The 24730-nt window shown below is 40.1% G+C and overlaps 2 protein-coding genes across 10 annotated transcripts in view; one reads left to right on the forward strand and one right to left on the reverse strand.

Moving 5' to 3' along the window:
* The window catches only part of MLLT10 (MLLT10 histone lysine methyltransferase DOT1L cofactor), a 234646-nt gene that overhangs the window by 179590 nt on the left and 30326 nt on the right, over positions 1-24730 (reverse strand). The gene's annotated exons all lie outside the window — the stretch shown is intronic.
* On the forward strand, positions 13367-17976 carry LOC132020217 (ATP synthase mitochondrial F1 complex assembly factor 1-like). Its single transcript, XM_059404430.1, has 2 exons — positions 13367-13423; positions 16295-17976. The coding sequence occupies exons 1-2, from the start codon at positions 13367-13369 to the stop codon at positions 17303-17305; spliced, it is 1068 nt and encodes a 355-aa protein (XP_059260413.1). The 3' UTR covers positions 17306-17976.

The raw sequence follows: 24730 nt of genomic DNA on the forward strand, positions 1-24730 counted from the left end.
CTCTGACCAGAAGAGAGCCTACTCCCCGCCCCCGCCTGCCTCTCTGCCTACTTCTGATCTCTCTGTCAAATAAATAAATAAAATCTTAAAATAAAATAAAATAAAATAAAATAAAATAAATTGATAATATGAGACTTCAGAGAAAAAAAAGTACAGGAAAAGAATGTCAAATTATAGTTAAAAGATTATACCATAACTCAGGAAGGATCTGGTATCAGGGACCCTGAACCAGAGAGACTCCAGATCTTATAGTAAACCAATTCAAACTGAAAAGTTTTAATTTTTTTTATTTAAATTCAATTAACATACAGTGTATTATTAGCAGGCTCTCCACTGAGCAGGGAACCCAACACAGGACTCAATCCCAGGACCCTGGGATCATGACCTGACAGATACTTCACCAACTGAGCCACCCAGGTGCCCTTGATTAAGAGTCTTTTTTTTTTTTAATAAGACTTTTATTTATTTATTTGACAGACAGAGATCACAAGTAGGCAGAGAGGCAGGCAGAGAGAGAGAGGAGGAAGCAGGCTCCCTGCTTGAGCAGAGAGCCAGATGCAGGCCTCGATCCCAGGACTCTGACATCATGACCTGAGCCGAAGGCAGAGGCTTTAACCCAATGAGCCACCCAGGCGCCTCAAGAGTCTCTTATAATAAATTTGTCTGCCTCTCTGATTTCATCTTGTCCCCATGATCCTCTGTTTTGTCAAACTGAAAAGTTTTATAAGGCAGGATGCAGTCAAACATGTTATTATGACAATTCCACAGATTCATTATGATTTTAGTAAGAAGCAGTGTTAAAAGGTACAAGTAGGGGTTGGGGCAGAGGAAAAAAATAAAAATTTCCTGTGAAAAGGAACACAGATTATAAGGAAATCAAACAAGCAAGCAAGCACGCATTGAAGATCTCATATTTTACAACGAAAAAAAAAGAAAGCCCAAACAAGTGCAAGTCATACAAGATGGCTCTTTCTTCACTACATCATGTAGTACAGTAAGAAATGATGCAACTATTTTCCATCTTTAGAATGTAGAGATTAATTTCCAAATACTTTTTCTACTTTATCAAATTCTTTTGCCAAAAGATAAAACCCACTACAATTCACTAAACAAGTTCACCCAAAATACTGACCCTCTGGGAGGCTGTGGTTATGTAACAACAGTCCAATATACTGGTCTACCCAGTCTGTGATTACCATCATATTACAAGATACAGCAAGGAAATAACTGGAAATACTACTATATAGTGGAAAGAAAAAATAAAATGATAAAAGAATAAGGTTTTAGGTTTGATCCTCCTCATAATAAAAGACATAATTGTGGGCATAAGGCAGTATCTATACAATAAAATATTTACCATCATCATTTTTTAGAAAGATTTTATTTATTCGAAAGAGAGAGAGAGAGTGCACACGCACAAGCAGGGGGAAAGGCAGAGGGAGAAGCAGACTCCCCGTCGAGCAAGGAGCCAGGGCCCAATCCTAGAACCCTGATATCATGACCTGAGCCAAAGCTAGATGCTTTAACTAACTGAGCCACTTAGGCACTCCTCTCTTTTTTTAAGATTTTATTTTTGAGGGGCGCCTGGGTGGCTCAGTGGGTTAAGCCTCTGCCTTCGGCTCAGGTCATGATCTCAGGGTCCTGGGATCAAGCCCTACGTTGGGCTCTCTGCTCAGCGGGGAGTTTGTTTCCCCCTCTCCCTCTGCCTGCCTCTCTGCCTACTTGTGATCTCTGTCTGCCAAAAAGAGATTTTACTTTTGAGGTGTCTGGGTGGCTCAGTTGGTTAAGCATCTAACACCTGATATTGGCTCAGGTCACGATCTCAGGGTCATGAGATCAAGCCCCTTATCAGGCTCCATGCTGTGCGTGGAGCCTGCTTAAGATTCTCTCCCTCTCTCACAAGGGGAGGCAGGGCAAGGTGGGGGGCGTCTTCTTTTTGGGCATCTGGGTGGTTCAGTCAGATGCTTCAGGATGTGATCCTAGGGTCCTAGGATCAAGCCCCATGTGAGGATCCCTGTTGGCAGGGAGTCTGCTTGTCATTCTCCCTGTCCCCTTCCCTCTCTGCCTCTGCCCCTACCCCCCACTTGAGCTCACTTTCTCTCTCAAATAAATAAAATCTTTAAAAAAAAAAAAAAAGGAAAATATTTTATTTTTTAGTAATCTCCACATCGAACACGGGGCTCAAACTCACAACCCCAAGATCAAGAGTCACATGGGTTAGGGTTAGGGTTAGAGAATGAGCAGATCTAAAATAACCTATCTTTTCTTTTACAAAGACTTATGGCTACTACAGTAGAAATGAGCACCTCTTAGTACCAAGGCTGTGGTCTCCAAACAGCATTTCCCAAAGTCACCAGGACTCCTGAGAGATGTATATGATCCCTGTCTAGGTCAAGCAAGCTCGAGATAACTTGTTCTATAAAATAGGAAGGAAGCTATAAAAGACTATTTTATTCATGTCAAAAGAACTCATCAGCCAACCTAAAGAGGTTCCTAGGCCAAAGATTAAATCACTTAAGGCCAGGGCCCCTGGGTGGCTCAGTCAGTTCAGCAACTGCCCTTGGCTCGGGTCATGATACCAGGGTCCTGGGATCAAGATCCACATCAGGCTCCCTGCTCAATGGAGAGTCTGCTTCTTCCTCTCCTTCCCACTCATGCCTTCTCTTGCTATTTCTGTCCCTCTCAAACAAATAAATAAATTTTTTTAAAAATGAGAAATAACTTAAGGCCAAAAAAGATAATAACTGCAATGAACTAAAACATACCAAATTTTGTAAATATTATAATAAGCTGATAAGAATAAATAAATCAATAAAGGATAAAGTTTTAAGTTTGATCTTCCTTATGTGACAGATACAACTGTGACATAAAGTATCTGCAGGACAAAACATTTACCATCATCATTTCTTTTTTTCTTAAAATGAATTTCCAGAACAGTTAAGTAAGCTTATAAAAGTCAAACCCTTACAACACAAGTAAGCAGCCAGATTTTGGTTTCTCACCTGTAGTCAAAACCTGGAAGGGACTAGCACAGTAAGTTTTCTTTAAAAAAAAAAAAAGATTTTAGGGGCGCCTGGGTGGCTCAGTGGGTTAAAGCCTCTGTCGGCTCAGGTCATGATCCCAAGGTCCTGGGATCAAGCCCTGCATCGGGCTCTCTGCTCAGCAGGGAGCCTACTTCCTCCTCCCTCTTTCTCTGCCTGCCTCTCAGCCTACTTGTGATCTCTATCTGTCAAATAAAATAAATAAAAAAGATTTTATTTATTTTTTTGACAGAAAAAGACAGAGCAGAAGCAGGGGGAGAGGGAGAGAGAAAAGCAGGCTTCCCACTGAGGAGGGAGCCTCATGCAGGGCTCAATCCTAGGACTGGGATCATGACCTGAGCCAAAGGAAGCCGCTTAAGAGACTGAGCCACCCATGTACCCAAAGTCTCCCATTTTTTTTTTAAAACTTTCAGCCTGAAGACAAGCCACGATCAGCTGATAGAGGCTCATACAGTCTTAGTATCTGAAGAACTAGAATATAAAGTTCAGAGCAACAGGGAAAGTAAGGTCTGAATCCATACAAAGAGAGAACCAAGAGGGGAGCCCCAAATTTTTATGTATAGAATCTGCCCAACTCAGGGCGCCTGGGTGGCTCGGTGGGTTAAGCCTCTGCCTTCGGCTCAGGTCATGATCCCAGGGTCCAGGATGGAGCCCTACACTGGGCTCTATGCTCAGGAGGGAGCCTGCTTCCCTACTTCACTTTTTGCCTGCCTCTCTGCCTACTTGTGATCTCTGTCAAATAAATAAATAAATGAATGAATGAATGAATAAATAAATGAATGAATGAATGATTCTGCCCAACTCTCTCACTAAACCTTGGAACATCCATGCACAGAACAAGCTAGAGCCTAACTAAGGAAAAAAGAAATAAAATTAGATTTTAGCAATTCTCAAAATACATAATGGTGTGAGTCCAACCAAATCAATTGCCTGAGAAAAACAGTTATCAATTTCTTCAAAGGAATATAACAGAATCCAGAACTCTCCACATACAACATTCACAATGTTTAGAAAACAATCCAAGTGGTGCACCTGGGTAGCTCAGTCAGTTAAGAGTCTGACTTTGGCTCAGGTCACGGTCTTGGGTCCTGGGACAGAGCCCCACACCAGACCTCCTGCTAAGCAGGCAGTCTGTTTCTCCCACTGCCTCTACCCCTCATGCTAGCTTTTTGTCTCCCTCAAATGAATAAAATCCTTAAAGAAAAAAAAAATAAAGAAAGAAAACAATCCAAGTTACCTGATCTAGTAAGAAGTAGACTGCTAACCATGCTTAAGACAATCAATGAAAGTCAACCAAACCTAAGATGACCGAAACACTGGAATCAGGCTTTTAATAACTACTGTAACTGACGTTTAAGAGAAAATAAAAATGTACCTATATTAAGTGAAACAGGAAATCTCAGCAAAGTAAAAGACACTATAATAAAGAAATAGGGGTACTTGAGTGGCTCAGTCAGTTAAGCATCCAACTCTTGATCTCAGCTCAGGTCTTAATCTCAGAGTCGTGAAATGGAGCCCCAACTAATGCTGGGCATGGAGCATACATAAGATTCTCTCTCCCTCTGCCCCTCCCCCACCTCTTCCTTGCCCCCCCCAAAATATATGTGTATACACATACACACACACATACATGAAATGAAACATTTACTGGACAGCTTAACAACAAAATCAAGATGACGAAGGAAAAATATCAGTGATTCTGAAGCTACATTATCTCTAATCTTTAATCTGAAAAAAGGAAAATAGTGGAAAAAAAATGAACAAGCCTTCACCTATGGAAGAGTGTCAAGAAATCTAACATGTATAACTGATGGTGTGGAAAACTGGTGAGGAGGAAGAGAATATGGAATATGGGAATATGGCAAGAAGTCAGTCCTGAAAAACACTGAATAAAATTTTGATTTGAAAACAGAGAACTTTATAGATTCAAAAAAGCTCATTGAGCCCCAAGTACCCAAACTGCTTGCTGAAAAGAAAACAGAGGCAAGAATATCATCAAGGAGCCAAAAGAAAAGGACACATCAAATAAAGGGGAACAGTTTTTTAAAAAATGGCTGAATTCTCATCATAGAATATGGAAATCAAAAGAGAGTGACACAAAATCTTCAAAGTACTTCAAAAAAAACAACTGTAGTTAAACCCAGAATTCTACATCCAACTAATATGTCCTTCAAAAATTAAGGTGAGGGGGGCGCCTGGGTGGCTCAGTGGATTAAGCCTCTGCCTTTGGCTCAGGTCATGATCTCAGGGTCCTGGGATCGAGCCCCGCATTGGGATCCCTCCTCGGCGGGGAGCCTGCTCCCCGCCCCCCGCCTGACTCTCTGCATACTTGTGATCTCTGCCTGTCAAATAAATAAATAAAATATTTTTTTAAAAAAATTAAGGTGAGGGACACCTGGGTGGCTCAGTCGGTTGGGCATCTGCCTTCGGCTCAGGTCATGAGCCCAGAGTCCTGAGATCGAGTCCTACATCAGGCTCCTTGCTCAGCAGAGAGCCTGCTTCTCCCTCTACCTGCCACTCCCCCTACTTGGTACACTCACTCATTCATTCTCTCTCTCTCTCTCTCTCTCTCTCTGACAAGTAAATAAATAAATACTAAAAAAAAGGGGGGGGGGAGATAAACAGGTATTTTCACACAAAAGGCAGCAAACAGAATTCATCACCAGAAGGCATGGACTACAACAAAGGCTAACAGAAATTCTTCATAATGAAGGAAAATGGTACTAAAATGGAAATGCAAATCCTGAGGAAGCAAAGAACAGGACCACAAATGATGAATATCTGGAAAACACAGAAGAATTTTAGCCTTACATTCTTTTTTTTTTTTTTTTTTAAGATTTTATTTATTTATTTGAGAGAGAGAGCATGAGAGTAGAGAGGTCAGACTTCCTGCTGAGCAGGAAGCCTGATGTGGGACTCGATCCCAGGACTCCAGGATCATGACCTGAGCCAAAGGCAGCTGCTCAACCAACTGAGCAACCCAGGGACCCTAGTCTTAAATTCTTAAAAATACAAATGATTACTGAAAGCAAAAATTATAATATTGTTTTCTGGGGTTCATACGTGAGATCTAATACATATGACAATAGCATAACTGAGCAAACAGAGCTAATGTCAAAGAATCTCTATGACTCCAAGATGTCCATACATTTACAAAGGGGTATAATATTAACGGTAACGGGTACTCTATATAGAAAATAAGAAGGTAAGGAAATATATTGAAATTACTAGTAAAATTCTAAGAAATGAACACATAGAGAAACAGCTTTACAAAATTCATGTATTAAAAATTCTACCCAACAAAAACTTAAGTTGGACCCCTTATTTTTATCATACATAAAAGTAACTCAAAATGGATCATATACTTAAATGTAAGAGCTAACACTACAGAACTCTTAAAATGAAATTTCATGACCTAGGAGTGAACAGTGATTTCCCAGATACAAGTGAAAAGCTGGTCCTTTGGAAAAATCAACAAAGTTGATAAACCTCTAGCAAAATGGATATAAAACATACACATAAATTACCAGTATGAACAGAAAATGAAGAATTATCACTACAGAACCCACAGATAGTAAAAGAACAAAAGACTACTGACTTTATGTTAATGACTTTAGCAACTTAGATGAAATAGAAAAATTCCTGGAAAAACACAACTTACCAAAAAACTGATGAGATGAAACAAAAATCTGAAGAGCCCTTTAAGCTGAATTCATTCTAAATAATCCTTCCCCAAAATAAAAATCTACGCTCTGACTTCTTCACTGGTACATTCCTTCAAACACCAAGGAACAAACAGCATCAACTTCACACAAACACTTCCAGAATATAAAGAATACTTCTCAAATTATTTTCTAAGCTCAGCATGAATAATACTAACAAACATACCTAATGATATTAATAATACCAATAATACCAAAACCTGAACAGAAAATACAAAAAAAAAAGAAAAAGAAAATTATAGACTTAAAAGTCTATAAAGAAGGGATGTACATAGATGCAAAAATATTTAATAAAACATCAGCAATTTCAATACAGCAATATATAGAAAGGATAATACACCGTAACCAAGTAAAATCTATCCCAACTATACAAGATTGAGGGGTACCGGGAAGGCTCAGTCAGTTAATCGTGTGCCTTCAGCTCAGGTCATGATCCCAGGGCCCTGGGATCCAGCCCGGCAGCAGGCCCCTGCTCAGGGAAAGCCTGCTTCCTCCCTCTCCCACTCCCCCTGCCTGTGCTCTGTCAAATAAATAAATAAATAAATAAATAAGCTCTTAAAAGAGAAAAAAAGAATACAAGATTGTTATAACATTTGAAAATAAAACAATTAAATTCACTGTATTAATTATATAGAAATATAAAATCATCTTGATAGATATGGAAAAAAACATTAGACAAAACTCAATATCCATTCATGCTATAAATTGTCAGAAAACCAGGAAAAGATTTTACACAACCTGTTTATTAATCATATCTTTTCATTCCATACTTTTGATACTTTGGGCCTTGGTGACGTGACCCTAGAAGGACTGCCCTTCTCAGTGCTATCTAATTATTCCTAAAGATAGCTAACATTGCTCCAGGTGGCTTTCATATGCAAACCAACCAATCCAGAGCCCATAGCCCCAACCATCTATATTTTGTACACTGGCCACAATATTCCCCTACCCTAATCACCCCCAAGGGTAATCACCCCCAGACAACTACGGACAGCCCCTAAGCCCCAGACCCTTGAAATTATTCAAACTAGACCAATCCTAAACCTGGTCATCATTCCTTGACTATTCCTTTCCATGGAAACCAAAATGAAGATCTTGCTTGCCTTCATTCTCATAATTTACAAATTTATAATTTTTTTTAAAGACTACTTATTTAACAGAGATCACAAGTAGGCAGAGAGGCAGGCAGAGAAAGAGAAAGGGGGAAGCAAATTCCCCACTGAGCAGAGCCCAATGCAGGGCTGGATCCCAGTACCCTGGGATCACGACCCGAGCTGAAGGTAGAGGCTTTAACCCACTGAGCCACCTAGGCACCCCACAGCTTTATAATTGTTTTTTAAAGATTTTATTTATTTATTTGACAGACAAGAGATCACAAGTAGGCAGAGGCAGGCAGAGAGAGAGGGGGAAGCAGGCTCCCCACTGAGCAGAGAGCCTGATGCGGGCCTCGATCCCAGGACCCTGAGATCATGACCTAAGGCGAAGGCTGAGGCTTTAACCCACTGAGCCACCCAGGCGCCCCAACTTTATCATTTTTAATGGGAGTCCTCTCCTGATCTGTCAGCCTTGCTGCCATACTTGGATAATAATAAAACCTACATTTTTAAACAGCCTGATAAAGTTCATTAATAAAAAGCCTACAGATGACAGACATCATAAGTAATGGTATGAAGCTAAATGCCTTCCCTAAAGAATGGAAACAAGACTTAGGCAAATGTAATAATTAATTAATTAATTAATTAAAAGAATGCAAAGAGGTAAAAATTATAACATGATCATCTCCTACAAATATCTGATTTACCTACCAAAAATATTCATAGAATTAATGAGTTACGTAAGGTTGTGATGAGACAAAGTCAATATACATAAGTCAATTCTATTTCCATATGCTAAGAACAAATAATTAGGAAACTGAATTATTTTCTTTTTTTTTTTTTAGGTTTTATTTATTCATTTAACAGAGAGGGAGAGTACAATCAGGGAGAGCAGCAGGCAGAGTGGGAGGGAGAAGCAAGCTCTCTGAGCCAGGAGCCAGATGTGGGACTCAAACCCTGAGCCCAAGGCAGCCGCTTAACAAACTGAGCCACCCAGGTGTCCCAGGAAACTGAATTCTTAAAATACCACTTACAGTAGCATCAAATAACAGGAAAATTCTAAAAAACATTTTTTAAACAAAAGACACACAAGACCAAAGCCTGAAAACTAGAAAATATTGCTGAGAAAACAAAGATGACCTAAAGAAATGGAGATAATACAATGTTAATGGAAAGGAAGACTCAATACTGTTAACATGTCAATTCTCCTCAAACCAATCTATAGATTAAAAGTAAAGGTTATCATAATTCCATCAACCTTTTTGAAGTGATGGAAAAGCTAGTATTTTTTTTAAATTTAATTTATTTATTTGAGAGAGCGAGAGTGTGTGCAAGGCCAGAGGGAGAAGGAAAAGCAGACTCCCCACTAAGCAGAAAGCCAGGTATGGGGCTTGATCCCATGACCTCGAGATCCTGACCTGAACTAAAGGCAGATGCTTAACTAACTGAGTCACCCAAGTGCCCCTGTTAAAGCTAATACTGAAATTTATATGGAAATGCTAAAAACTTCAAGTATACAGAGCAATCTTGAAAAGGATGAAAAAGGTTACTAGACTTACAAATTGGACTTCAGGAGTTACTATAAAATATAAATAATCAAATTAGTATTGTAATGATATATGGATAGGCAAATAGATCAATGGAATAGAATGAATATTCCTGAAAGAGCCCACTTATGCAGCCAAGTGCTGTTTCACCAAAACAAGTCAGTGAGGAATGGAGACTCTTTTCAACAAATGATGCAGGAACAACTGGATATCCAGATACAAAAACAAAAACACCTACAAAAGTTAATTTGAGATTCATTAGAGACCTAAACATAAATCACCAAAAGCAAAGGAAACTACATTCAGGATTTCAGGGTTAGGCAAAGTGTCTTAGCACAAACACAGTACATAATAAAGACAAAAGAAAAAACTGACAAAATTAGACTTCATCAGACTTACATATTTCTGCTCATTAAAAGCACAGTTAAGGGGCACCTGGGTGACTCAGTGGGTTAAAGCCTCTGCCTTAGGCTCAGGTCATGATCCCAGGGTCCTGGGATCGAGACCCGCATCGGGCTCTCTGCTCAGCAGGGAGCCTGCTTTCTCCTCTCTTTCTGCCTGCTTCTCTGCCTACTTGTGATCTCTGTCTGTCAAATAAATAAATAAAATTTAAAAAAAAAAACAAACAGTCTTCGAGAAACTTTTTACAAAGCATTTATCTAACAAAGGACTAGTATCTAGGACATAAAAGGACCTTCTGCAATTAAAAAAAAAAAGACAAGGAATAAAGAAAGAGAAAAAGGAGGGGCGCCTGGTGGCTCAGTGGGTTAAGCCTCTACCTTCGGCTCAGGTCATGATCCCAGGGGCCTGGGATCAAGTCCCGCATAGGGCTCTCTGCTCAGCAGGGACCCTGCTTCTCCTCAACTCTCTCTCTCTCTGTCTCTCTGCCTATTTGTGATCTCTCTCTTTGTCAAATAAATAAATAAAATCTTAAAAAAAAAAAAAAAAAAGAAAGAGAAAAAGGAGCAAAGGAAAGGAAAGGGCTAAAGGTCTGAGCAGACTCTTCCCAAAAGAAAAGACATGAATGGGGGACACCCAGGTGGCTCAGTTGGTTAAGCAGCTGCACTGAGCTTGGGTCATGATTCCAGGGTCCAGGATTGAGTCCCGCAGCAGGCTCTTGCTCAGCAGGAGCCTGCTTCTCCTCTGCCTCTGCCTGCCTCTCTGCCTGCTTTGCTCTCTGACAAATAAAGAAAATCTTTTAAAAAAATAAGCAAATGGTCAATAAGCAAATTAAAATGTGCTCTACATTACTAGTCAGTATGAAAATGTACAATAAAGGCACAATAATACCACTTCTACTTAAGGTTAAGTAAAAGGGGCCAGATTCTACTTTCTGCATGAAATAACAAAAACCTAACAAAATGTATGAAACAAAAGCCCACAAGATTTTGGACAAGTAATAAAAGATAATAACTGTGGGAAACAAGAAACAACAGAGGCCAAACATTTGCCCAGCTTACTGCCTTGAGAGTTTCCAAGCCATGGAACAAGGAGAAGTAACCCAGGCAGAGCATGTGGTCTCCCCAAATTGAAGACAGAGCTGGGAGTCCAAGGAAGCCAAGTTGGCTACAGGTCACAAGGGAGACCAACACTGAGTAGAGCTGAAGAGAGAGAAAAATGAAGAGATCTGCAGAGGCTTATTTTAGAAAATGTTGAGCGAGAAATCAGCACTTGCATGTGAGAGAACTACTGAAGGCCAGGGAGAGAACCACCAGACTCAGAAGTAACAGCACCAGAACTCACACAAGGATGCAAATAAAGCTTATTCCCAAAAGCCAGCATTTAAAAAAACAAACAAACAAACAACAAAAAAACAATAATTAATACTGTATCAGAGTACTAAGAAGGATTATGCCTCAGAAAGAGATAAAAGTTAACCCTACACTAAACAGAGCTCTGGTCTATCCAAACAAATCATAAAAGCAAGATCCAAAAGGGACAAACTTTTCTAATAACTTAACCATATCACAGAACAAAGTATAAAAGTATTTTAAGGCATACTAAAATAGAGACATAACAAGGTAAAATTCACAATGACTAAAAATCAATACAAACTTAAAAGACATAAATAGAAGGAACAAATTACACCCAACAATGAAACAAAAACCAGTCAGTCACACCAATCTTGAAATGGCAGGTAACAGAATCAGAACACAAATCCTATAAAACAATTACAGTGAATACATTCCATACATTCAAAAATCTGGAAAAAACATTAAATATTGTTAAGTAGAAATATGAAAAAATTTTTTTAAACTTTAAACTTCTAGAAATGAAAACTACAAGGTCAAAGATGAAAAACATACCATGAGATTTACAGCATAAGAACTCGAGTTAATAGCTACTAACCAAAATAAAACACACAGAAAAACTACTTTAAAAAATGAAAAGAGAATGGGGCACTTAGCTGACTCAGTCAATATAGCATGTGACTTTTGATCTCAGGGTCATCCAGTTCAGCATACAGTTTACTTAAAAAAAAAAACTAATACAGTATAAATCAGCTTTAAGGCAACTTCAAAAGCCAAATATATTTGTATTTGGAGCCACTGAAGAACAGATAATAGAGGGAAAAAAAATTGAAAATCGGAAAAAATGTTAACAATTGGCCACATTTCATGATATCATAAACACATAGAACAAAGCACCTTTTAAATAAACACCGAGCAATGAAACATTAAAAAATGAAAACTGTGAAAAAAAATGTAAACTGTGTCAACTATACCCAAAGAAAGAAATGTAAACTAAAACATATGATTAAATTGCAAAAATCAGAGAAAAAAAAATTCTTTAATAAAACAGCCAGAGAAAATTACATCACAGAGAATGAAAAGAAAGTTAAAGTGGTTATATTAATATCACAGAAAGTAGATTTAAAAATCAGTATTATCGGGGCACCTGGATGGCTCAGTGGGTTAAAGCCTCTGCCTTCAGCTCGGGCCATGATTCCAGGGTCCTGGGATAGAGCCCCACATCAGGCTCTCTGCTCAGCAGGGAGCCTGCTTCCCTCTCTCTATGCCTGCCTCTCTGCCTGCTTGTGATCTCTGTCAAATAAGTAAAATCTTTAAAAAAAAAAAAAAAAAAAAGATTTTATTTATTTGACAGAGAGAGACCATGACAGAGAGGGAACACAAAGCAGGGGGAGTGGGAGAGGGAGAAGCAGACTCCCTGCTGAGCAGAGAGCCCAATGCGGTGTTCCATCCCAGGACCCTGGGATCATAACCTGAGCTGAAAGTAGACACTTAATGACTGAGCCACCCAGGCGCCCCTAAATAAATAAAATCTTAAAAAATGTATATAATAACCTTGAACGATATTATCAACCAGAAGAACATCACCAAAAAATTGACATTAGTGACATTTACAGGACACTCTACACAAACGAGTAAAATATACATTATGTTCAAGGACATATGGAAGATTTACCAAGACAGATCGACATCCAGGCCATTAAACAACTAGAAGCACCAAGCATAGACCCTCCACCAAAAAAGCTCAAACAAAAGGCTTCCTGTTTGTCTGTCTAGATAAACAACTAGGAAGGAATCATTAATTAGCTATGAAGGAAAACTTTTAGACAGTAGATACCCTATCCAGCTTAACATCACAAAAAAAAAACTGATCTCACCCACTCCTGCAATGGTCAGGTGGGGAATCCACTCTTATGAGACTATGGGTCATCCCAAGACTACCACTGGGGTAGTGTAAGAGCAGGTCAACTAGGGAACCAGAATCTTCAGCTTCACTTGTTAATAAAGATCATGCCTCCCACCCCCACAGAGACAACAAGGGAAGCCTGGACTTCTGAAGGTACAGCAAGGTAGCTAGGGGTTTCACCAACACAGAGTGGTTAAGTGAGGCCACATCTGCTGTGGAGATCAGGTATAGAGCCATAATTCACAACTCCACTCAGCATTAACAAGCAGCTTCCCTCAAATGCCAACAAAGGCCCAACAGGGAACATGAACCTTATCCCACACCTGGCCAAAGGATACAAGACCCTCAACTCCTCCTGTCAGGCAAGTGTCAGAAAAACCCAGCTAAAACAAGTTCATGTAAAATGCAAAGTCCTATACTATAACACAAAAATTTCAGGTTTCAATCAAAAATCATGTGTAGGGGGCGCCTGGGTGGCTCAGTGGGTTAAGCCGCTGCCTTCGGCTCAGGTCATGATCTCGGGGTCCTGGGATCGAGTCCCGCATCGGGCTTTCTGCTCAGCAGGGAGTCTGCTTCCCTCTCTCTCTCTCTGCCTGCCTCTCAGTCTACTTGTGATTTCTCTCTGTCAAATAAATAAATAAAATCTTAAAAAAAAAAAAATCATGTGTAGGGGCGCCTGGGTAGCTCAGTGAGTTAAAGCCTCTGCCTTCAGCCCAGGTAATGATCTCAGGGTCCTGGGATTGAGCCCCGCATTAGACTCGGCAGGTAACCTGCTTCCTCCTCTCTCTCTCTGCCTCCCTCTCTGCCTATTTGTGATCCCTCTCTGTCAAATAAATAATAAAATCTTTGAAGAAAAAAAAAATCATGTGTCATAACAAGAACCAGAAGATATCATTGAATGAAAATGACAATCAATAGGTGCCACCACTGAGATATTTGTAATTTTAATACCTGACAAATGTTAGTAACTAACTAATGAAGATTTTAAAGCAGCTATAATAAAAATGACTCAAAGAGGTGCCTGGATGTTAGTCCATTAAGCATCTGCCTTTGGCTCAGGTCATGATGCCAAGTCCTGGGATCAAACCCCAAGCAGGCCTCCCTGCTCAGCAGGGAGTCTCTGCTTCTCCCTCTGCCTGCTGCTCTCCCTGATTGTTCTCTTTCTCTCTCTCAGTCAAATAAATAAAATCTTCTAAAAAATAAAATAAAAAAATAATTTAAAAAAAAAAAAGACTCAAGGACGCCAGGGTGGCTCAGTCGTTGGGCGTCTGCCTTCGGCTCAGGTCGTGGACCCAAGGTCCTGGGATCGAGCCCCATCTCGGGCTGCGTGCTCGGTGGGGTGCCTGCTTCTCCCTCTCCCACTCCCCCTGCTTGTGTTTCCACTCTCTCTCGGTCAGATAAATAAATTTTAAAATCTTAAATAAATAAATAAATAAATATGACTCAATAAAGGGCACCTGGCTGGCTTAGTCAGTAGAATACATGACTCTTCATCTCAGGGTTATAAATTCAAGCCCCACTTTGGGTATACAGATTACTTAAAAATGAAATTTTTAAAAAATGATTCCATGGGGCACCTGGGTGGCTCAGTGGGTTAAGCCGCTGCCTTTGGCTCGGGTCATGATCTCGGGGTCCTGGGATCGAGTCCCGCATCGGGCTCTCTGCTCGGCAGGGAGCCTGCTTCCTTCTCTCTCTCTCTGCCTGCCTCTCAGTGTACTTGTTATTTCTCTCTGTCAAATAAATAAAATAAAAAATAATAATAATAAAAAAAATGATTCCATGAAAGGAGTTTGAGTAGCTCCGTCATTAAGCATCTGCCTTTGGCTTGGGTCATGATCCCAGGCCCCACATCAGGCTCCTGCCTCTCCCTCTCTCACTCCCCCAGCTTGTGTTCCCTCTCTAGCTGTTTCTCTCTCTCTCTCTCTCTCTCTCTCTGTCAAATAAATAAATAAATAAAATTTTCTTTTAAAAAAAAATGCCATGAGCAATTACAAACACAGAAATGAAATCTAGAAAGCCTCAGCAAAAATATAAAGAACCGCATGGAAATTTTTAGAACTGAAAAGTACACTATACAAAATAAAAGATCTCAATGCATGACCTCAAAAGCAGCAATAAGGAAAGAGAATAACAGAATCCATAAACTAGAAGATATAACAACAAAAATAACTCAATGTAAGCAACAGAGAGGGCGAAAAAAGAAAAAAAAAATGAACAGGGGCACCTGGGTGACTCAGTGGGTTAAAGCCTCTGCCTTCAGCTCAGGTCATGGTCTCAGGGTCCGGGGATGGAGCCCCGCATTGGGCTATGCGCTCAGTGGGGAGCCTTCTTCCCCCTCTCTCTCTACCTACCTCTGCCTATTTGTAATCTCTGTCAAATAAATAAAATCTTTTGAAAAAAATTAACTCAAAATGAATCACAGATTTAAAAGTAAAGCATAAAATTTTAAAACTTTTTTTACAAAGTGGCATCTGAACAAGTCAGGAAATGACAGATGCTGGCAAGGATGATGGCTCCCTGAGCAGGGAGCCCAACACGCAGCTCAATCCTATGACCCTAGGAGAAAGGGGAACCCTCTTACACTGTTGGTGGGAATGCAAGCTGGTGCAACCCTCTGGAAAACAGCATGGAGGTTCCTCAAAAAGTTGAAAATAGAGCTACCCTATGACCCAGCAATCACACTACCCTAAAGATACAAACGCAGTGATCCAAAGGGGAACGTGCATCCCAATGTTTATAGCAGCAATGTCCACAATAGCCAAACTATGGAAAGAGCCTAGGTGTGCATCAACAGATGAATGGATAAAGAAGATGTGGTATATATACACAATGGAATACTATGCAGCCATCAAAAGAAATGAAGTCTTGCCACTTGTGACGACGTGAATGGAACTAAAGGGTATTGTGCTGAGCCAAATAAGTCAATCAAAGAAAAAGTTACAAATGATCTCCCTGATATGAGGAAGTTGAGAGGCAAAGTGGGGCTTTGGAGGATAGCGAAGGAAAAAAATGAAACAAAATGGGATTGGGAGAGAGACAAACCATAAGAGACTTAATCTCACAAAACAAACAGGGTTGCTGGGTGGAGGAGGTAGGGAGAGGATGGTTGGTTATGGACACTGAGGAAGGTATGTGCTACGATGAGTGCTGTGAAGTGTGTAAACCTGGCGATTTGGGGCTAATAATACATTATATGTTAATAAAAATTTTTTTTAAAAATTTAAATTTTAGAGGCCGACGCGCCGGGGGAGGAGGAGGCGGGGGCGGCCATGGCTGCCGTGGCGGCGGCAGGTGGTACGGGCCCGGCCGTGTTGCAGGTGGCTGGTCTGTACCGGGGGCTGTGCGCCGTGCGCACCCGCGCCCTAGGCCTGGGGCTCGTGTCCCCAGCGCAGTTGCGCGTGTTCCCGGTGCGCCGCGGCTCGGGCGGCCCCGCGGGGGGCGCCGACGGCAGCGGGGTTGGAGCCGAGCTCGAAGCCAACCCCTTCTACGACCGCTACCGAGACAAGATCCAGCAGCTGCGCAGGTCTGACCCAGCTGCTTTTGAATCCCGACTGGAAAAGCGCATTGAGTTTCAGAAGCAGCCAGTGGGGCACTCCAGGCAAGGTGACTTTATCAAATGTGTAGAACAGAAGACAGATGCCCTGGGGAAACATCCTGTGAGCAGAGGATTCACTAAGGGCAAGACTCTCAGTTCAATCTTTAACATTGAGATGGTGAAAGACAAAACTGCAGAAGAAGTAAGACAGATTTGGCAGCAGTATTTTGCAGCAAAAGATACGGTCTATGCAGTTATTCCTAAAGAGAAGTTTGACTTGATCTGGTCCCGGGCTCAGTCCTGTCCAACATTTCTCTGTGCACTACCAAGAAGGGAAGGTTATGAGTTCTTTGTAGGACAATGGACAGGTACTGAACTCCACTTCACTGCACTTATAAATATTCAGACCCAAGGGGATGCTGCAACCAGCCAGCTGGTTTTATATCACTACCCTGAACTTAAGGAAGAAAAGGGCATAGTGCTGATGACAGCAGAAATGGATCCCACATTTCTGAATGTTGCTGAGGCACAGTGCATTGCCAACCAAGTTCAGCTCTTCTATGCCACCGACCGGAAGGAGACCTACGGGTTAGTGGAGACCTTTAACTTCAGACCAAATGAGTTCAAGTACATGTCTGTCATTGCTGAATTGGAGCAGAGTGGACTTGGAGCAGAACTGAAATGTGCCCAGAACCAGAATAAGACTTAGAGCTATGAGGGCTGGCTTACAGAGTCTGCTTAGCCCTGATAGTTTTCTGCAGCCTACCTGGCCCCTTGAACTTTTGGGAGCTTAGCAGCTATAAGGAGCAATCTCTGATGGGTTGCCTTGTATGCTTATCACAAGAAGTAATCGTGGAGGTGAGCCCTATTACTTGATATTCTGGAATAAATGTACCCAAACATTCTGATAATTATATCCCAGGATACTTAAGCCTTCCTTTTTAAGTGTTTGAGGTCATAACCAGAGAGAGCTAAGGATCCACAGGATGGTGACTTTACACAGTATAATTGTGCTGTGTATCCCTTTGACCTCATAGCTCCCAAATGATTAGTTCTTCATATTTATAAATTTGTGGCAGGATAGTAAGCTTGAAGACCTGCTATAATTTGATGTGGGCTTTGCATACTCTTCCTGTGTGCCCCTTGGCTGGCCAAAGGTATAGCCCAAATATCCTGTTTAGACTCTAGAATGACCAGATATTGCCATCAGGATTCAGACTTCATCTAGATGTCTCCAGAGTTGCCTTTCATGGAGCTGGTTTGGAGGGTCAGTAGATTTCAGGTATAGTGAAACATACAAGTACAGTGCCTGCGCATTTCTAAACCATAGTTTGTTATACCTGCTCCTCTAACTTTGCCTATTAGAAGCTGTGTATCTGGAGAGGGTGAATCAGCACAGTGTAAATAAATCAACACTTTTGAAAGGAAAAAAAAAAAAATTTAAATTTTAAAAAGTGGCACCTGGGGGCACCTGGGTGGCTCAGTGGGTTAAAGCCTCTGCCTTCGGCTCAGGTCATGATCCCAGGGTCCTGGGATTGAGTCCTGCATCGGGCTGTCTGCTCAACGGAGAGCCTGCTTCCCCTTCTCTCTCTGCCTGCCTCTCTGCCTACTTGTGGTCTCTGTCTGTCAAATAAATAAATTAAATTTTTTTAAAAAATAATAAAGATTTTATTTTTTTTATTTATTTTTATTTTATTTATTTATTTGAGAGAGAGAGATTGCACAAGTAGGGGGAGGAGTTGAGGGAGAAGCAGACTCCCCACTGAGCAGGGAGCCCAACACGCAGCTCAATCCCTATGACCCTAGGATCATGACCTGAGCCAAAAGCAGACACTTAACAAACTGAGCCATCTAGGCGCCCCCAAAGAGCACCCCACTCTTGATCTCGGGGTCATAAATTTGAGCCTTACATTGGGTACAGAGATTACTTAAATAAAAACTTGAAAAAAATAATTGCATTTATCATGGTGCCTGGGTGACTCAGTTGGTTAAGCACCTGACTCCTGATCTTAGTTCAAGTCTTGATCTCACGGTCATGAGTTCAAGCCCTACATTGGGCTCCCCACAGGGTGTGGACCCTACTAAAAAATAAATAAATAATTACACTTGTAATAGTGTCAAAAAAATTTTTTTACGAATAAACTTATCCAAAGAGGCAAAGAACATGTACACTGAAAACTACAAAATGTGGCTAAAAAAAAGACTGTACAAACATAAACACACCCTATGTTCATGGATTGAAAGACAATGTTGTTGAGATATCATTATACAGAGCAATCTACAGATTCAATGCCATCCCTATCAAAATTCCAATGTTTTGGGATGCCTGGGTGGCTCATTAGTTAAGCATCTGCCTTCAGCTTAGGTCACAATCCCAGGGTCCTTGCTCAGCAGGAAGCCTGCTTCTCCCTCTGCCTGCCACTCCCCCTACTTGTGCACACTTAAGTGTGCTCTCTGACAACAAATGAAATCTTTTTTTAAAACTCCAATGTTTTATGTAGAAATAGAAAAATGCATTCCTAAAATTCATGTGTAATTTCAAGGGACCATGAATAGCCAAACAACACTGAAAAAGAACAAAGCTGGGGAACTCACACTTCATTTTAAAACTTACTGTGAAGCTACAGTAATCAAAATAGTGTGGTACTAGCATAAAGAAGAGATGTATATAGCAAAAGAAAAGAACAGAGAGCCCAGAAATAAATCCACGCATACAAAGTCAAATGATTTTTTCTTTTTATTGTTTTAAATTTTTTTAAAGATCTTATTTATTTATTTGACACAGAGGGAGAGCAAGAGAACACAAGCAGGGGATCTGCAGAGGGAGAGGGAAAAACAAACTCCCTGCAGAGCAGGGAGCTTGATCTGGAGATCGATCCCAGGACTCTGGGACCATGACCTGAGCCAAGGGCAGACGCTTAACCAAGGGCAGATGCTTAACCGACTAAGTCACCCAGGTGCTCCAGTCTAATGATTTTCAACAAGAGAGCCAAAACCATTCTTTTCAACAAATGTTGCTGGGGGTACTTGAATGGCTCAGTTGGCTAAGTGTCTGCCTTTGGCTCAGGTCATGATCCTGGGGGTCCTGGGATCGAGCCTTGGGCTCCCTGCTTGGTGGGAGCCTGCTTCTCACTCTCCTTCTGCAGCTTCCCCTGCTTGTGATCTGTGTCTCTCTCTGTCTCTGTCAAATAAATAAAATCTTTAAAAAAAAAATGCTGCTGGAAAACTTAGTATCTACATGCAAAACACTGAAACAGAACCCTTACCCTATATCATATATAAAAATTAATTTGAAATGGACTGAAGAGGGGCGCCTGGGTGGCTCAGTGGGTTAAGCCGCTGCCTTCGGCTCAGGTCATGATCTCAGGGTCCTGGGATCGAGTCCCGCATCGGGCTCTCTGCTCAGCAGGGAGCCTGCTTCCTTCTCTATCTCTCTCTCTGCCTGCCTCTCAGTGTACTTGTAATTTCCCTCTGTCAAATAAATAAATAAATAAATAAATCTTTAAAAAAAAAAAAGAAATGGATTGAAGACCTAAACGTAAGAACTAAAACTTAAATATTTAAAAGCAAGCACAGGGGGAAATCTTTGTGGCAATGATTTTGTGGCAATGATTTTGTGGCAATTTGGCAATGATTTCTTCAATAATGACACCAAAAGCACAGGCAACAAAAATCAAAAATAGGTAAACTGAAATTTGTCCAAATTAAAACTTTTGTGCATCAATGGACACTACCATGACAGTGAAAAACACCCCAAAGAATAAGAAAAAAATATTTGCAAATCATATATCTGATAAAGGTCTAGATCCAGAGCTGTTCAGAACTAAAGAATTTAATAATTTTTTACAAAGGGATAAATACCCCTTTTTCAAAAAGGGCAAAAAATTAAATGCACATTTCTCCAAAGATTTACAAACAGCCAAAAACACATTCTGAAGATGCTCAACATCACTACAGGGAGATCTAATCAAAACTGCAAGGAGATACCACTTCACACCATTAGCTGTAGCTATAATTTCAAAAAGAAAAGAAACAAAATAAAAAGAACTGGAGAGGAAGTGGACAGACTGGGACGCTCACACACTGCTGATAGGAATATAAAATAAGGCAGCCACTGTGAAAGTATGTTGGTACTTCCTCAGAAAGTTGAACGCAGAATTATGATATGATCCAACAACTTCATTCCCAATATATAACCAAAAAAGAAAAAAAAAGAGGGACTCAAAAAGGTACTTGTACACCAATGTTCATAACAGCATTATTCACAATAGTCGAAAGGTTAAAAACTACCCCAAATGTCCATTAACATATAAATGCACAAAGTATGGTGTGCAAGCATACACACACACACACAAGGGAACATTATACAGTCATAAAAAGAAAGTAAATTCTGACACAACTACAACCTGGAAAAACATTAAGCTAAGTGAAATAAGCTGCATACAAAGGAAAATATTATATGACCCCGCTTATATGAGGTTTCTATAATAAACAAGTTCAAAAAGATAGAAAATAAAAGTTACCAAGACCTAGAGAGAGGGTGGAAAAGAGTGACTTTTTAATGAGTACAGAATTTGTATTAGGAATGATGAAAAAATTTTGAAAACAAATACTGGTGGCTACACAACACTGTGAATATACTTAACACCATTGAGTTGTACACTCAAAAATGGTTAAAATGGTAAATGTTATGTAATAATTGTAGATGATCATACTGACAGGGTAAAAGACTCAAAAAGGTAAGATGTCTCAAAGTGATTTACAAAACAAATGCAAAACCAATTAAAACACTAAAAGGATTTGTTGCAAAACAATAGGATTCTAAATGGTAATCAAATTCAAAAGGCAAAAGGCAAACTATTAAAAAAAAAGGCAGATGAGAGGACAGAAGAGAAGGACTGATTTTATCTGAGATCTCAGACTTCTTCTAAAGTCAGACAGACTTCTAAAGCTAGAGTAATTTTTAAATTGTGGTGCTGGCACAAAGGTAAGAAAAAATCAAAAGAAAACAACAAAGTCCAGAAACAAATCTACACATACATAAACTGCTGATTTAAAGAAACAGTACTACTGTACAGTGGAAGAGAGAAGAATACTGTTAAAATTGGATGTTCCTAGGGTGCCTGGGCGGCTCAGTTTTTTAGTATCTGACTCTTGCTGTTGGTTCAAGACATGATCTCACGATGGGACAGACCTGAGTCCAGCTCAGCCCTCAGCAGGGAATCTGCTTGAGATTCTCCCTAGCGCTCTGCCCCACCCCAGCTCACATGCATGCTTGCGCTCTCTCCCCCTCTCTCAAATAAATCAATCTTGGGGGGGGGGGAGCTCAAACCTGTGTTTACTCTCTCTCTTTCAAATAAATCAATCAATCTTAAGGAAAAAAACTGGAAGTTCCTAGTTAATACATTATATTATACATGTAATATATATAAAATACATAAAATGTATAAAGTTAACATACATGGGGGCACTGGGTGGCACAGCCAGTTAAGCATCTAACTCTTGGTTTTGGCTCAGCCATATCATGTCTCAGGGTATGATACTGAGCCCCATATCAGGCTCCAAGCTCTGAAAAAGAGAAGTCTGCCTAAGACTTTTCTTTCCCTCTGCCCCTCCACCCTGCACTTTCACACTCTCTACCTCGCTCTCTCTCAAATAAATAAATAAATCTGAAAAAGAAAAAGTTAACATATATGTATTTCCCAAAGTTTTCCTATAAACAAAATCAAATTCAAATGAGTTGGTTATAGACTAAACATAAGGAGGAGGGAGAAAACATTCCTTCAGAAGATTATATAGGAAAATCATTTCAGGACCTCAACTTAGGAAAAGATTTAACAGGTCACAAAAAGCACTAACCACAAAAGAAAGAAAAAACTGATAATTTTTTACTACACTGAAATTAAGAACTTTTCCTTCCAAGAATAACATAAATGAAAGGGCCAGCCAGTGACTGGTTAGCTCATTTGGTCAGAATGTGGCACTAACCACATCACCAACATCGCAGGTTCAATCCCCAAACAAGCCAAGAGGGGCGTTAGTTCCATACTTAGAAAAAATCAAGTTTTTAAGAATAAAATAAGTGAACCACTAACATGGAGAAGCCATAGGCAAGTCGCAAGTGAGAAAATCCACACGGCCTATAATTATACAAAAAGGGACTTACCATCATTAGTAATCAGAAAATGGTAAATTAAAAACCACAATGAGACACTACCATACAACTACCAAAATGACTAGTTAAAAAGACTGACATACTAAGCATCGGTTAAGCAGTGGTAGAAAAAATAAACCATTCAGTGGTGGGAAAGTAAAGTGAAACAACCCCTTCTGAAAATGAACTGGCCTGCCTGATAACCTCATACCTCCACTGCTAAGTATATACCTGGAGCAGGGTTTCTAAAACTTTTCTGACCATGAACCACCATAAGAAATATGTTTTATATTGCAACCCTGTATACATTACAGCATGCTGAAAATGAACTGTGAATTTTCTTCTGTTATATTTCATTTTTTGATGTTGGTTGCTCCCTACTAATCTGATTTTATAACCCTTTTTGGAGCACACACACAGCAATTTGAACAGTAGTGAGCTAGAGAAATTCCTGAAACATGTACAAAAATATTCACAATAGTTGTTCATAATGCAAAACCCTGACAAAAATATGTATGTCTGTCAACAGCAGCATGGATAATATGTAATTCACACCCTGAAATATTATACAACAATGAAAATGAATCAACTATAGCTATGCACCAAATAGATTAATCTCAAAAACATACTCTATATTTTAAAAGAAAAATCATTATTCCATTTACATGATATTCAAAACTGTCACACCTAATAATATGTTGTGGAGAAATAAAGCTGAACAGGGGCACCTGGGTGGCTCAGTTGGTTAAGCGTCTGCCTTTGGCTCAGGTCATGATCTCAGGATTCTGGGATCAAGCCCTACATCAAGACTCCTTGCTCAGCGGGGAGTCTGCTTCTCCCTCTGCCTCTCCCCAACACTCATCCTCTCTCAAATAAATAAATAAATCAGATAAATAAAATTTAATAAATTATAAATAAATAAAATTTTTAAATTTTTAAAAATAATTAAAAGAAAAAAAAAAAAAAGATGGGTGCCTGGGTGGCTCAGTCAGTTAAGCGTCTGCCAACAGCTCAGGTTATGATCTTGGAGTCCCTGGATTGAGTCAGGCTCTCTGCTTAACCGGGTGTCTGCCTCTAGAACAATTAATACAAAACTCAGGAAAGTGTTTCCTTTGGAGGAAGTAGAAAATGTGATCAGTGGGAGGCACACATAGGTCAAAGGTATGGGCAGTGCTCTTAAGAGCTCTTAACCAAGCTCTTAAGCTTGGTTGATGAGTACATGAATATTCATTTTATTATTTCGTTTTAATTGCCCATCTACTGGCTATACTCCCTTTTCTTTGAATCATATGTCTTCCAATTAAAAATAAGTAAAAATTCTACATAACATGCATACCCGCGCGCACACACACACACGGAAATTAAAATGGATAAGGTTCGGATGCCTGGGTGGCTCAGTGAGTTAAGCATCCGACTCTCGGTTTTGGCTCAGGTCAGGATCTCAGGATCGTGAGATTAAGTCCCACACTGGACTCCACACTCAGCGGGGAGTCTGCTTGAGATTCTCTCCATCTCCCTCGGCCCCTCCCTCCCACTCCTGTACTCACTCTCTCAAATAAAATAAATAAATAAAATCTTTAAACAAATAAAATGCATAAGGTTGATCCAAAGAAATGAAAAGTGTTTGTTTAGGTAAGAGTGAAATCTCAATCCTCTTAAGTCTATAATATATGCCTTCAAATAACAAAAGAAATGACAAATAGACTTCAACGGAGTATGCTATCCATATATCAAAGATAACCAGAGGATGAAGTATGTTTCAGAGAGAAAACCCAACACTTCCTAAAAAAATAAGTCACCAAAAGCAGTCAAACATCCATAAAATCAGTAATATGATGCCAAAAAAGTGAAGATGAAAAAACTGGGCGCACCTGGGTAGCTCAGTCTCTTCAGCATCTGACTCTCGATTTCAGTTTAGGTCATGATCTCAGGGTTGTGAGATCATGGTCCCTACTGGGCATGAAGCCTCCTTAAGAGTCC

Source organism: Mustela nigripes, chromosome 6, assembly GCF_022355385.1.
Source record: "Mustela nigripes isolate SB6536 chromosome 6, MUSNIG.SB6536, whole genome shotgun sequence".
Lineage (NCBI taxonomy): Eukaryota > Metazoa > Chordata > Mammalia > Carnivora > Mustelidae > Mustela > Mustela nigripes.

What these genes read in the sequence shown, in the direction of transcription:
- LOC132020217 (XM_059404430.1), top strand. Translation starts at nt 13,367, where the DNA reads ATGAACCTTATCCCACACCTGGCCAAAGGATACAAGACCCTCAACTCC. An exon ending in CCCTCAACTCCTCCTGTCAG is followed by an intron (nt 13,424 to 16,294) that starts GCAAGTGTCAGA and finishes TAAATTTTAGAG; the next exon opens with GCCGACGCGCCGGGGGAGGA.